Source organism: Engystomops pustulosus, chromosome 6 (genome assembly GCF_040894005.1).
Source record: "Engystomops pustulosus chromosome 6, aEngPut4.maternal, whole genome shotgun sequence".
NCBI lineage: Eukaryota > Metazoa > Chordata > Amphibia > Anura > Leptodactylidae > Engystomops > Engystomops pustulosus.
In genome coordinates, this window is record NC_092416.1 from 15,658,906 (window position 1) to 15,672,751 (window position 13,846).

At 45.4% G+C, this 13,846-nt stretch overlaps 1 protein-coding gene across 1 annotated transcript in view; it reads left to right on the forward strand.

Moving 5' to 3' along the window:
- Window positions 1-3,127: 3,127 nt before the first annotated feature.
- Window positions 3,128-13,846, forward strand: part of LOC140065862 (phospholipase A2 inhibitor and Ly6/PLAUR domain-containing protein-like) — a 67,293-nt gene continuing 56,574 nt past the window's right edge. Inside the window, exons 1-3 of the mRNA XM_072113421.1 lie at window positions 3,128-3,203; window positions 5,007-5,123; window positions 8,386-8,532. Of these exons, the coding sequence (XP_071969522.1) occupies window positions 3,152-3,203; window positions 5,007-5,123; window positions 8,386-8,532 (316 nt within the window). The 5' untranslated portion in view covers window positions 3,128-3,151. The remainder of the gene's footprint in view (window positions 3,204-5,006; window positions 5,124-8,385; window positions 8,533-13,846) is intronic.

A 13,846-nucleotide genomic window follows, 5' to 3' on the forward strand; every position in this document is an offset into this window, starting at 1 on the left:
AGACAAACACCCCAACAATCATGACTTGGGTTCTCCCGGGTACGGCAATACCCCATATGTGGCAATAATCTACAGGCTGGGCACACAGCAGAGCTTAGCAGGGAAGGTGCGGCATGCGGCATGATGTATAAGCTGTGTGAGCTGTGTGCATGAGGGTACAATTATACATCCAGGGACGTGTGATAGATCCTAAAACACTCCTTCATGCATAACCCTGGTTTGTCGGGGCAAGTGTCACACTGGTATATGGATTCCCTCCTTATGCCGCTTTTGGAGCAAACTCTGCACCTTTTTCGATTCCTTCCTTTGCTGGCTGTTTGGGGAATTTCTCCTGGAAAGTGCTGCCCTGGTACAATCCGTGATGTGGCCTCGCTTCCAGAAGTACTCCCCCTTTCTTGGTCTCTAAAAATCAACTTCTTGACTACCACCTCTTGAAATTCCAGGAAAGTTCCCCTCTGGCCAGCACATCGATGCAGCACGTGAGCATTATACAATGCCAATTGCATGATGTGAACAGCTGCTTCTTGTACCTGAAGCACCTGGTCCAACAAATCCACCCCTCCCATGTACTTATTGTAATCCAAAATACAGTCCGGCTTAGGGGCTTCTGCACTGGTACCTTGCACAGGGGCAGGGGTGGTGGCGTGCCCATGTATTGTTGTTAGTACAAGGACCTCCCTCTTGTCCATGTACCTAACACACAATACTGAATCGCTGCTTAGTGCTTTGCTCTTGTGCCTTCTGAGCTTTTCCCCTAGCAGTGACTTCAGGAGACCTCTCTGATTTTTCTTAACAGTGCCGCTGTTCCTCAGAGTCGCTTTGTGAGGACTAGGTAGACAAATACCTCCAGCAGAAGTCCCTGGCACTCCAGCAGAAGTCCTGGGCACTCCAGCAGAAGTCCCGGGCACTCCAGCAGAAGTCCCGGGCACTTCAGCACTACTGCCTTCTCCGGGGTTCCTCAGAGTCGCTTTGTGAGGACGAGGTAGACAAATAAAACGAACACTCGTCCCCACTAGCAGACTCTGTATTGGAGCCCATATAATTATAGACCTGCAAATCAGTATATGTCTTCTGGGACATGATGGGGGGCGTAGTATGCAACCTACACTACACCTACTCCACTCCACTACACTACACCTACTCTACTACACCACACAATGCTTTCTCCTCCACACAACGCCTTCTCCTCCTCACAACGCCTTCTCCTCCTCACAACGCCTTCTCCTCCACAAAATGCCTTCTCCTCCTCACAACGCCTTCTCCTCCACTAAACGCCTTCTTCTCCACTAAGCGCCTTCTTCTCCTCACAACGCCTTCTCCTCCACTAAGCGCCTTCTCCTCCTCACAACGCCTTCTCCTCCACTAAACGCCTTCTCCTCCACTAAACGCCTTCTCCTCCTCACAACGCCTTCTCCTCCACTAAGCGCCTTCTTCTCCTCACAACGCCTTCTCCTCCACTAAACGCCTTCTCCTCTACTAAACGCCTTCTTCTCCACTAAGCGCCTTCTTCTCCTCACAACGCCTTCTCCTCCACTAAGCGCCTTCTCCTCCTCACAACGCCTTCTCCTCCACTAAACGCCTTCTCCTCCACTAAACGCCTTCTTCTCCACTAAGCGCCTTCTTCTCCACTAAACGCCTTCTCCTCCAATAAACGCCTTCTCCTCCACTAAACGCCTTCTCCTCCAATAAACGCCTTCTCCTCCTCACAACGCCTTCTCCTCCACTAAACGCCTTCTCCTCCACTAACCGCCTTCTCCACCACTAACCGCCTTCTTCTCCAATAAACGCATTTTCCTACACTAAACGCCTTCTCCTCCAATAAACGCCTTCTCCTCCAATAAACGCATTTTCCTACACTAAACGCCTTCTCCTCCAATAAACGTCTTCTCCACAGACGCCTACTCCTCCACAAAACGCCTACTCCACACGATTCACACTTAAAAGTACGGATTAGGGGGAAAGGGAAACCAGACAATGGGGGGGGATAGTACAGGGAAGTGGGATTACAGTGGGAGGGGGATGGAGGATGGGTGCAGTGGTTTTTGCACACTCTACAGGACAGATCCCGAGACACTCTGCCCTCTGCGTTGAAGAGCGTGGAGGGTCTTGGATCTGCCCTCCACAGTCACTGATCGCTGCGATTGGCAAGTCTGTACAGATGGCCCAATCTCAGCGATCGACATCACAGGACCAATCACATCTGTCCTGTGATGTCAGAGGGGGACGTCCCCTCGCGATCCGAGCATGCTCCAAGGGGATGACCTAATTTAACCGTGGAGCCGCCGGCCTGCAGTCTCTGATCACTGCAATTGGCCGTCTGTACAGATGGGCCAATCACAGCGATCAACATCACAGGACCGACATGACAGGTCCTGTGATGTCAGAGGGGGGAAGCCTCCTCTCTATTCCGCCCAGTATCGGATATGACGTGCCGCTGGTGGATATATATCGGATATGACGCGCCGCTGGTGGATATATCCGCCACTGAGCGCTAACTCACTGCGCTCGGTGGTGGATATATAAGCCACGGAGCGTGAAGGGGTTAAACATGCCTCCCCTGTCAACAGCTTTAGGTGGCCATTTATCTTATTTCCCCCTTCTCTGAGCTCTTTTTGGGGCTATTGTGAGTCTATTTGTTGCACCTCATTTGTCTTTGTCGTTTTGGCTCTTTGTCAAATGCAAGTTTTTTTTAAAAGGCGCAATTTGTTGCGCAAATCATACCATTGCCTTTCCTAAGTATGGTCACGATAAAACATCTTAAAAAGAGGCGCAATGTAATAGGGCGCAACAACACACCCCAAATTGAGGCGTAACAAAAAAAAAGCACAAAATAGCCACAAAACAGCCATTATGCAGCGAAAAGGTGCAAAAACACCAAGGAAGGAAAAGATAAATGACTCCCATAGTCTTTATCTTCTTCGGCTCTATATGTATCCAAAATTCATGAGGTTGTGCAAGAGGTTATTACTTTCACTTTTACCTGCAATATATCATTTTAATCACTTTCATATTCATCATCTTTACTCTCTTGTCCTTGAACCTTTGACCTACCTTTTGTCCCCCCGCCAATTGCAAAGCCCTATAAATAGACAAACCCTTCACCCAAGCCTGCACACCTCCAGATACATCTACACAAGAGCGAGATACCATCATGGCGTCCCTTCTTAGAATCATCACCTTCATCTCAGCTCTTGTAGCAACAGGTAAATCTTGAAAAAAACTGACTATTATTTGTTGTTGTTTTTTGATAAATTAGGGGCAGCTTGATAAAATTGATAAATAAAGGGAAAAAGGTTGTACTCTCTACTTACTTTCCATTTAATTTTTTGGGGACAAGAGGTCATCCTGTGGCAATTTCTTACATGTTGCAATACTAATTATTTTTATATTAGTTCTCTACGTATCACTTTCTAAATATATAGAAGTATCTCCTCATTCCATTATCTTTAACCTCTTGGCGCTCCGATTCCGATATATATCGGACGCAGAGCTGGTGCTGGTTAAGCTCAAGATCGGAGCCGAACCAGCATCGGGATACACGGGGTGCTGGCTGTAACTAATAGCCGACAGCCCAGTGTAACACCCGTGGTCAGATTGGGCTCCGATTGCGGGTGTTTAACCCGTTAAATGCCGCGGTCGGCGCGACCGCAGCATTTAACTTGTCTTTGGGGGGTCTTTTCCCCACAATCAAACCCCGGCATTTTAGGGGAATGCCGATCATTGCTCTGGCAGCCCTGAGGTCCGATCAGGACCCCAGAGCTGCCTGTAGGCAGTGCCTGAAAGATGGCGTCTAGGCATGTGCATAGGCTGACAATGCTAATACCATGCAATACATCAGTATCACAGGGTATTATCATGAACAAGCAATCAGATGAAAAGTTAAAAAAAAGTAAAAAAGTTTAAAAAAAAATGTTATTAAGTAAAAACTAAAGCATAACATATATAGAGACACATAACACACTAAAAAAGTCTAAATCATAACACAAACCCCACATATATAGTATCCATAACAACCGTAGAATAAAAGTAAATCATTATTGAACCCGCCATTAAAAAAAAAAACTTTTAAAAACCCTCCAAAATTTATGATTTTTACCTATTGAATCCCACAAAAAATGCAATAAAAAGTGATCAAAAAAACATATCTACTCCAGAATGATACTGGTGCAAAGGACAACATGTCCTGCAAAATATCAAGCCATCAATTTTTCCCCACATTAGGGTTTTATTTGGCAAATTTAGTAAAATGGAAGAAAAAATATTCAGGTATGGTATCCCCCTAATCGAATCGCCCTAAAGAATAAAGATAATATGATTATAAGGCTAAAAAGTGAACACCAAAGAAAAAGGAAAAAATCCAGTACAGAATTGATGCTTTTCTACTCCTACCCTTAAAATAAAAGGGGACATCAACCCCAAAATGGTAACACTGAAAAAAGCATTTCATCCCGCTAAAAAAATGCCATCACATGACCCCAATAATGAAAACGTGAAAATTTTATAGCCTGCAAAAGGAGAAAACTAAAATCCTCGCTTCTCCAGGATGCTCCTTCCCTTCTGTGCCTCGCTGTGCGCCCATAAAATAAGAAACGGCCACATCTGGGGGGGTCTCTGTACTCGGGAGACATTGCAAAACAAATTGTATGGTGGGTTTTCTCTTTTTATCTTTTGGAAATGTGTAAATTTTAGGGCTAAATGAATAAAATTTTGTCCAGCAAAAAAGATAAATGAATGAAAAGCAAATCATATGGAGTCCAAAGTAACAACTGATTCATGGTGCAAATACAGGAGCTTCTATTGTCCCTTATTCTCCAGAGTTTCTGTAATTCCCATAGAAATGATTCCCATACATGTCACATATTGCATGTTGTAGTTGGAGCCTGGGGGGGTGATGGAAGACCTCCAATCGTAAGACAAGCACCAACTCCAGTGTTGTTTCCTTGGGGTTTGTTGCATCTTCTTATTGACCAATTCCAGAGCTCATGATTGTTTTTGTGTATTTTCAGGTTTTGCACTTTCATGCATCGAGTGTACTGCTCCATCTGTAACTGCATGTTCAGGTGAAAGCGTAATGTGTCCCTACGGCTTTTTGTGTGGGTCTATGTATGTTGGAACCATCGTTGGTGAGTTATGGCATAATTAAATGAAATTGTTATGCTGCTGTTTGTAGGGTGGCATGGTGGCTCAGTGGTTAGCACTGGGGTCCTGGGTTCAATCCCCACACTCCAAAACATACTGGTAGGTTGATTGTGAGCCCCATGGGGACAGTTTTGGCAAGCTTTGTGCAGCACTGCGTAATATATAATATACCGTATATACACACGAGTCAATAGCGAGTTCAGCACTTAAAAAAAAAAACGTATATACTCACCCTCCCTGGCCCCGATATTCGCGCTGCTCCCCCGATGTCCGCACGGGTCCTCTTCTTTCTTCTATCTTCTTCTGTCTTCCGCAGGGTGCTGCCATGTTTTTCCCGGCCAGCAGGTGCATAGTATGACGCGGCCGCTGCTGACGTCATACTATGCAACGGCCGGGAGAAGGACGTGGCGGCGCCCGGCGGAAGACAGAAGAAGATAGAAGACAAAGGAGGAGCCGCACGGACATCGGGGGAGCAGCGCGGACATCGGGGCCATCGGAGGGTGAGTATATATGTTTTTTTTTATTTTAGTGCTGGGCTGGCTGTATACTTAAGGGGGCAGGCTGTCTGGCTGTATACTTAAGGGGGCAGGCTGGGCTGGCTGTATACTTAAGGGGGCAGGCTGGGCTGGCTGTATACTTAAGGGGGCAGGCTGGTCTGGCTGTATACTTAAGGGGGCAGGCTGGTCTGGCTGTATACTTAAGGAGGCAGGCTGGTCTGGCTGTATACTTAAGGGGGCAGGCTGGGCTGGCTGTATACTTAAGGGAGCAGGCTGAGCTGGCTGTAAACTTAAGGGGGCAGAATGGGCTGGCTGTATACTTAAGGGGGCAGAATGGGCTGGCTGTATATTTAAGGGGGCAGGCTGGGCTGGCTGTATTCTTAAGGGGGCAGGCTGGGCTGGCTGTATACTTAAGGAAGCAGGCTGGGCTGGCTGTATACTACTGGGGGCAGGCTGGGCTGTGCTGTATACTACTGGGGGCAGGCTGGCCTGGCTGTGTACTACAGGAGGCAGGCTGGGGTGGCTGTATATTACTGGGGGCAGGCTGGGCTGGCTGTATACTACTGGGGGCAGGCTGGGCTGGCTGTATACTACTGGGGGCAGGCTGGGCTGGCTGTATACTACTGGGGGCAGGCTGGGCTGGCTATATACTATAGGGGACTTGCTTGCAATATACTGGGTGGGGGGGGGATCTGTGATCAATGAATTTTCCACCCTCAGCTTATACTCAGGTCAATAGGTTTTCCCAGATTTTGGTGGTAAAATTGGGGTCTTGGCTTATACTCGGGTCGGCTTATACTATGTATGTAGGAATTATTATTATTATTATTATTATTGTTGCTCCTCTGTAATACAATTAAAGGAAACCTACCAACACGGATCTACGGGTCCTCTTCTTTCTTCTATCTTCTTCTGTCTTCCGCAGGGTGCTGCCATGTTTTTCCCGGCCAGCAGGTGCATAGTATGACGCGGCCGCTGCTGACGTCATACTATGCAACGGCCGGGAGAAGGACGTGGCGGCGCCCGGCGGAAGACAGAAGAAGATAGAAGACAAAGGAGGAGCCGCACGGACATCAGGGGGAGCAGCGCGGACATTGGGGCCATCGGAGGGTGAGTATATATGTTTTTTTTTTATTTTAGTGCTGGGCTGGCTGTATACTTAAGGGGGCAGGCTGTCTGGCTGTATACTTAAGGGGGCAGGCTGGGCTGGCTGTATACTTAAGGGGGCAGGCTGGGCTGGCTGTATACTTAAGGGGGCAGGCTGGTCTGGCTGTATACTTAAGGGGGCAGGCTGGTCTGGCTGTATACTTAAGGAGGCAGGCTGGTCTGGCTGTATACTTAAGGGGGCAGGCTGGGCTGGCTGTATACTTAAGGGAGCAGGCTGAGCTGGCTGTAAACTTAAGGGGGCAGAATGGGCTGGCTGTATACTTAAGGGGGCAGAATGGGCTGGCTGTATATTTAAGGGGGCAGGCTGGGCTGGCTGTATTCTTAAGGGGGCAGGCTGGGCTGGCTGTATACTTAAGGAAGCAGGCTGGGCTGGCTGTATACTACTGGGGGCAGGCTGGGCTGTGCTGTATACTACTGGGGGCAGGCTGGCCTGGCTGTGTACTACAGGAGGCAGGCTGGGGTGGCTGTATATTACTGGGGGCAGGCTGGGCTGGCTGTATACTACTGGGGGCAGGCTGGGCTGGCTGTATACTACTGGGGGCAGGCTGGGCTGGCTGTATACTACTGGGGGCAGGCTGGGCTGGCTATATACTATAGGGGACTTGCTTGCAATATACTGGGTGGGGGGGGATCTGTGATCAATGAATTTTCCACCCTCAGCTTATACTCAGGTCAATAGGTTTTCCCAGATTTTGGTGGTAAAATTGGGGTCTTGGCTTATACTCGGGTCGGCTTATACTATGTATGTAGGAATTATTATTATTATTATTATTATTGTTGCTCCTCTGTAATACAATTAAAGGAAACCTACCAACACGGATCTACCTATTAAGGTAGATCCGTTGGTAGGTATATCTAATGTAGGTAAGGATAGCCTTTCTTAGGGCTAATCCTTTACTCCACTTTATCTTTTATAATCTTTAATCCAGGTAATATGCAAATTTTCTAAAGAGGCTACTGGGACGTGGAGTAGCTGGAGCTGAGGCTACGGGGAGTGGATACTCCGCCCCCAGTAGCCTCTTTGATCCTTCTACCAAGATATCTTCAGCACTCATCTGCGAAGCCAGAGCTACTGTGCATGCCTAAAACTCAGGCTTTGCGGACCAGTGCGCGCAGCTCCTCGTTGTTGCACACACAAGATATCTCGGTAGGAGGATCAAGAGGTTACTGGGGTGTGGAGTAGCGGCACAGTGTAGCCTCATCTCCAGCTACTCCACGCCCCAGTAGCCTCTTTAAAAAATTTGCATATTACCTAGATTAAAGATTATAAAAGGTAGAGTGAAGTAAAGGATTAGCCCTAAAAAGGGTTATCCTTACATACATTAGATGCACCTACCACCAGATCTACCTTAATAGGTAGAACCATGATGGTAGGTTTATGGCCCCATATAGGGACCCGTGATATGGTCTCACAATTTGTGGTTGTATCACAGGTGTATGGCACCTGGGCATGACTTTCTCCTGCCGGCAATGTGCTACGCCCAGTATTTGGTGTTGGAGAGCATACGGGCACGTGCAAGGAACATTATATATAATCCTTATGTACATGTTGCAGATGGAATATTCTCCTTTTTGTTTGCAGATGGTAAATATCAGTCAACGTTTCTCAGGAGTTGTTTGCCACGAGAAGAATGTGACTTCAAGGGAAATTTGAGCATGGGTCTAGAACAAATTGGGTCGGCCTCTACATGTTGCAATACGAATGACTGTACTGCTGCTATACCTACAGGTAGGTTGTTCATTATTGACTTGGAAATGCTACACTCATCATACTTCCACATACTTGGCAGCCACCAGTGATTCATTTTTTACAGTTTTGTTGTATTCTTTTGCTAATCAAAATTTGCAAAAGAATCTAAGCATGTGACTCAACCCAAAGGGATGGGAGAAGGTTTAATGTGGTAAAACTAAATACTGCACGTTTCATAATTTTGCTGTGATGATTGGAGATAGTCCTGGTCTTCTGGACAGGTGATGGGCTTGTGAAATCCCATCACCCATAATTTTTCATAAATGTAGTCATGTTGACCCTTAGAAACGAGCTAGCTTCCTTGGATACGACCACCTCACATTTTGGCAGCAGTGGCCAGACATGTACTATTGAGTCTTATCTGACCACATTGATTCAGGGATCATTACCACAGGATGGCTGAGGGACATGCAGTAACTCCCGGACATTTCATATACAAAAACCTTTTGTTTCCTTTTGCAATCCCTCCAGCAGAGGTGGCCGTATCCAAGGACACAGTCTTGTTTCTAAGGGACCATATGATTACATTTATGAGAAATTATCTTCACACAGGTAGAACATCTAATTGAAGAAATGTTTATATATGGCCGATTAATGAAACTGAACGTGAATGCCCAGGCGAGAATATCCCTTTAAGCTTCTCCGTAGCCCTCCGCTCCCCCATGCTCTAAATAATAGGTATAAGTTGTGGGATACTACAGCAGTCACTCAGAGCAAAGATCTTCTACCCCGATCTGGCCACAATTTTGTAAGTAGGTGACAGAACTGCTGACAAACAGTTTATATTGGATTCAGAATACTAGTAAATTTAAATACCCTGTTCGGGTCCAGGTTGGGGTATCAAACCCTGACCCCAGACAGTAACACACCTGTATTTTGGGGAGCGTCGTCTCTCCCTATGATGTCATCGAGGAGCAACTATCCTCCCAGAAATGGTGGTACCCTCCTGTATAGTGTGCAGTAGAAGAATCACTACACTACTATCTCAGCCAGTATAGTTTGAGTTTGTGGAAACTGACTATACATTACAGCCTGTATAGTGTGTATCTATGACGGCTGTCTACAAATTCCAGCCAATATAGTGTTAGTTTATGGAGAATGACTACATATCCCAGGCTGGATAGTGTGTGTCTATAAAGGATAACTACATATTCCCTATTGTATAGTGTGTATCTATGGAGGATGACTACATATTCCAGCCTGTATAGTGTGTGTCTATGGAGGATGACTACATATTCCAGCCTGTATAGTGTGTGTCTATGAAGAAGGACTACATATTCCAGTCTGTATAGTGTATGTCTTTGGAGGAGGACTATGTAATCCAGTCTGTATAGTGCATGCCTATTAAAGATAACTACATATTCCATCCTGTATAGTGTGTGTCTATGCAGGCTCACTACATATTCCATCCTGTATAGTGTGTGTCTATGCAGGCTCACTACATATTCCAGCCTGTATTGTGTGTGTCTATGCAGGCTGACTACATATTCCAGTCTGTATACTGTGTGTCTATGAAGGAGGATTACATATTCCAGCCTGTATAGTGTGTGTCTATGCAGGCTGACTACATATTCCAGCCTGTATTGTGTGTGTCTATGCAGGCTGACTACATATTCCAGTCTGTATACTGTGTGTCTATGAAGGAGGATTACATATTCCAGCCTGTATAGTGTGTGTCTATGCAAGCTGACTACATATTCCAGTCTGTATTGTGTGTGTCTATGCAGGCTGACTACATATTCCAGTCTGTATACTGTGTGTCTATGAAGGAGGATTACATATTCCAGCCTGTATAGTGTGTATCTATGCAGGCTGACTACATATTCCAGTCTGTATAGTGTGTGTCTATGCAGGCTCACTACATATTCCAGTCTGTATACTGTGTGTCTATGAAGGAGGATTACATATTCCATCCTGTATTGTGTGTGTCTATGCAGGCTGACTACATATTCCAGTCTGTATACTGTGTGTCTATGAAGGAGGATTACATATTCCAGCCTGTATACTGTGTGTCTATGCAAGCTGACTACATATTCCAGTCTGTATAGTGTGTGTCTATGCAGGCTGACTACATATTCCAGCTTGTATAGTGTGTGTCTATGCAAGCTGACTACATATTCCAGCCTGTATTGTGTGTGTCTATGCAGGCTGACTACATATTCCAGTCTGTATACTGTGTGTCTATGAAGGAAGATTACATATTTCAGCCTGTATAGTGTGTGTCTATGCAAGCTGACTACATATTCCAGTCTGTATAGTGTGTGTCTATGCAGGCTGAGTACATATTCCAGTCTGTATAGTGTGTGTCTATGCAAGCTGACTACATATTCCAGTCTGTATAGTGTGTGTCTATGCAGGCTGACTACATATTCCAGCTTGTATAGTGTGTGTCTATGCAAGCTGACTACATATTCCAGCTTGTATAGTGTGTGTCTATGCAGGCTGACTACATATTCCAGTCTGTATACTGTGTGTCTATGCAGGCTGAGTACATATTCCAGCCTGTATAGTGTGTGTCTATGCAAGCTGACTACATATTCCAGTCTGTATAGTGTGTGTCTATGCAGGCTGAGTACATATTCCAGCCTGTATAGTGTGTGTCTATGCAAGCTGACTACATATTCCAGTCTGTATAGTGTGTGTCTATGCAGGCTGAGTACATATTCCAGTCTGTATAGTGTGTGTCTATGGATGATGACTACATATTCCAGCCTGTATAGTGTGTGTCTATGCAGGCTGACTACATATTCCAGTCTGTATAGTGTGTGTCTATGCAGGCTGAGTACATATTCCAGCCTGTATAGTGTGTGTCTATGCAGGCTGACTACATATCCCAGCCTGTATACTGTGTGTCTATGCAGGCTGACTACATATTTCAGTCTGTATAGTGTGTGTCTATGCAGGCTGACTACATATTCCAGTCTGTATAGTGTGTGTCCATGGATGATGACTACATCTTCCAGCCTGTATAGTGTGTGTCTATGCAGGCTGACTACATATTCCAGTCTGCATAGTGTGTGTCTATTAAAGATGACTAGATATTCCATTCTGTATAGTGTGTGTCTATGAAGGATGATTACATATCCCAGCCTGTATAGTGTGTGTCTATGCAGGCTGACTACATATCCCAGCCTGTATAGTGTGTGTCTATGCAGGCTGACTACATATTCCAGTCTGTATAGTGTGTGTCTATGCAGGCTAACTACATATTCCAGTCTGTATAGTGTGTGTCTATGCAGGCTCACTACATATTCCAGTCTGTATAGTGTGTGTCTATGAAGGATGACTACATATTCCAGTCTGTATAGTGTGGGTCTATGCAGGCTCACTACATATTCAATTCTGTATACTGTGGGGGTCATTTACTAAGGGCCCGATTCGCGTTTTACCGACGTGTTACCCGAATATTTCCGATTTGCGCCGATTTTCCCTGAATTGCCCCGGGATTTTGGCGCACGCGATCGGATTGTGGCGCATCGGCGCTGGCATGCACGCAACGGAAATCGGGGGCGTGGCCGAATGGTAACCCGACGGATTCGGAAAAACCGCCGCATTTAAAAAAAAAAAATTGGTCGCACGGCCCATACTCACATGCACCACAATGAAGACCATGAACTCCCGGGAATCTCGGCGGACAGCGGTGCAGCAGCGCCACCTGGTGGACATCGGGCGCAGGACCTTGATGAATCGCCGGAAGACCCGAACGCTCTTCAGAGAAGCCGCCGCTGGAACGCGAATGGACCGGGTAAGTAAATTTGCCCCTGTGTGTCTATGAAGGATGATTACATATCCCAGCCTCTATAGTGTGTGTCTATGCAGGCTGACTACATATTCCAGTCTGTATAGTGTGTGTCTATGCAGGCTAACTACATATTCCAGTCTGTATAGTGTGTGTCTATGCAGGCTGACTACATATTCCAGTCTGTATAGTGTGTGTCTATGCAGGCTGAGTAGATATTCCAGTCTGTATAGTGTGTGTCTATGGATGAGGACTACATATTCCAGTCTGTATAGTGTGTGTCTATGCAGGCTGACTACATATTCCAGTCTGTATAGTGTGTGTCTATGCAGGCTGACTACATATTCCAGTCTGTATAGTGTGTGTCTATGGATGATGACTACATATTCCATCCTGTATAGTGTGTGTCTATGCAGGCTGACTACATATTCCAGTCTGTATAGTGTGTGTCTATGCAGGCTGACTACATATTCCAGACTGTATAGTGTGTGTCTATGCAGGCTGACTACATATTCCAGTCTGTATAGTGTGTGTCTATGGATGAGGACTACATATTCCAGTCTGTATAGTTTGTGTCTATTAAAGATGACTAGATATTCCATCCTGTATACTGTGTCTATGAAGGAGGATTACATATTCCATCCTGTATAGTGTGTGTCTATGCAGGCTGACTACATATTCCAGTCTATATAGTGGCTAACTACATATTACAGCCTGTATAGAGTGTGTATATGAGGCTATGAGGTTAGTTTATAGTCCAAACAAACACTTAGGGTGGTGGCACACATGGCGTTTTTAACCCCTTTTTTGAGCAGTCTGCGCTTTTGAAAATGCATCTGTTTTATTTTAAATTATCTTAATTAAGATAATTGGGGAAATGGTCAAAAACGAATGCATTTTACATAATATTACATTACAAAGTACAAACAGTCATATGGAACAATAGGAGTGAGTTTTTCATAGTAGTTTTAAAGCAGTACAGACGTCATGGTCACACCGGACTAGACCAAGATGTTTCGAAGCGGCTAACACTTATTTATGGTATTAAAAAACATCAAACAGCTACAGCATTAAAAAGATGCAGGAGACCAATCAGAGGGAGAGTTACATCATACAACAATAACAGATACAAAAACAGAACATATGTGAAAAATCAATGGAACAGAGTAAAAAAGAAAAGGTCACCACAATACCGGACACATAATGGGGGAGGTGAATCAGAAGTGCCTTAGAGCAGATCTGTTCTAGTTACCCAAGGCAACCAATCAGAGCTCAGCTTTCATTTTCCCACAGCTATTTATAAACTTACACTTGATCTCTGATTGGTTTCCATGGGTAACTAGAACAGTTTTACCCCAAACACATCTGATAAATCTCCCCCTAGAATAGGTGTGCTGGTAAATCCCAAACTCAACACATTATTAAGTGCATAATTTGAATACTTTCTAACAGAGTTTATTAATGAATCATAGGCTAAATACATTGCTAAAAGCATAGTGTGAATACTGCCCCAACACCATGGGGGTCATTTACTAAGGGCCCGATTCACGTTTT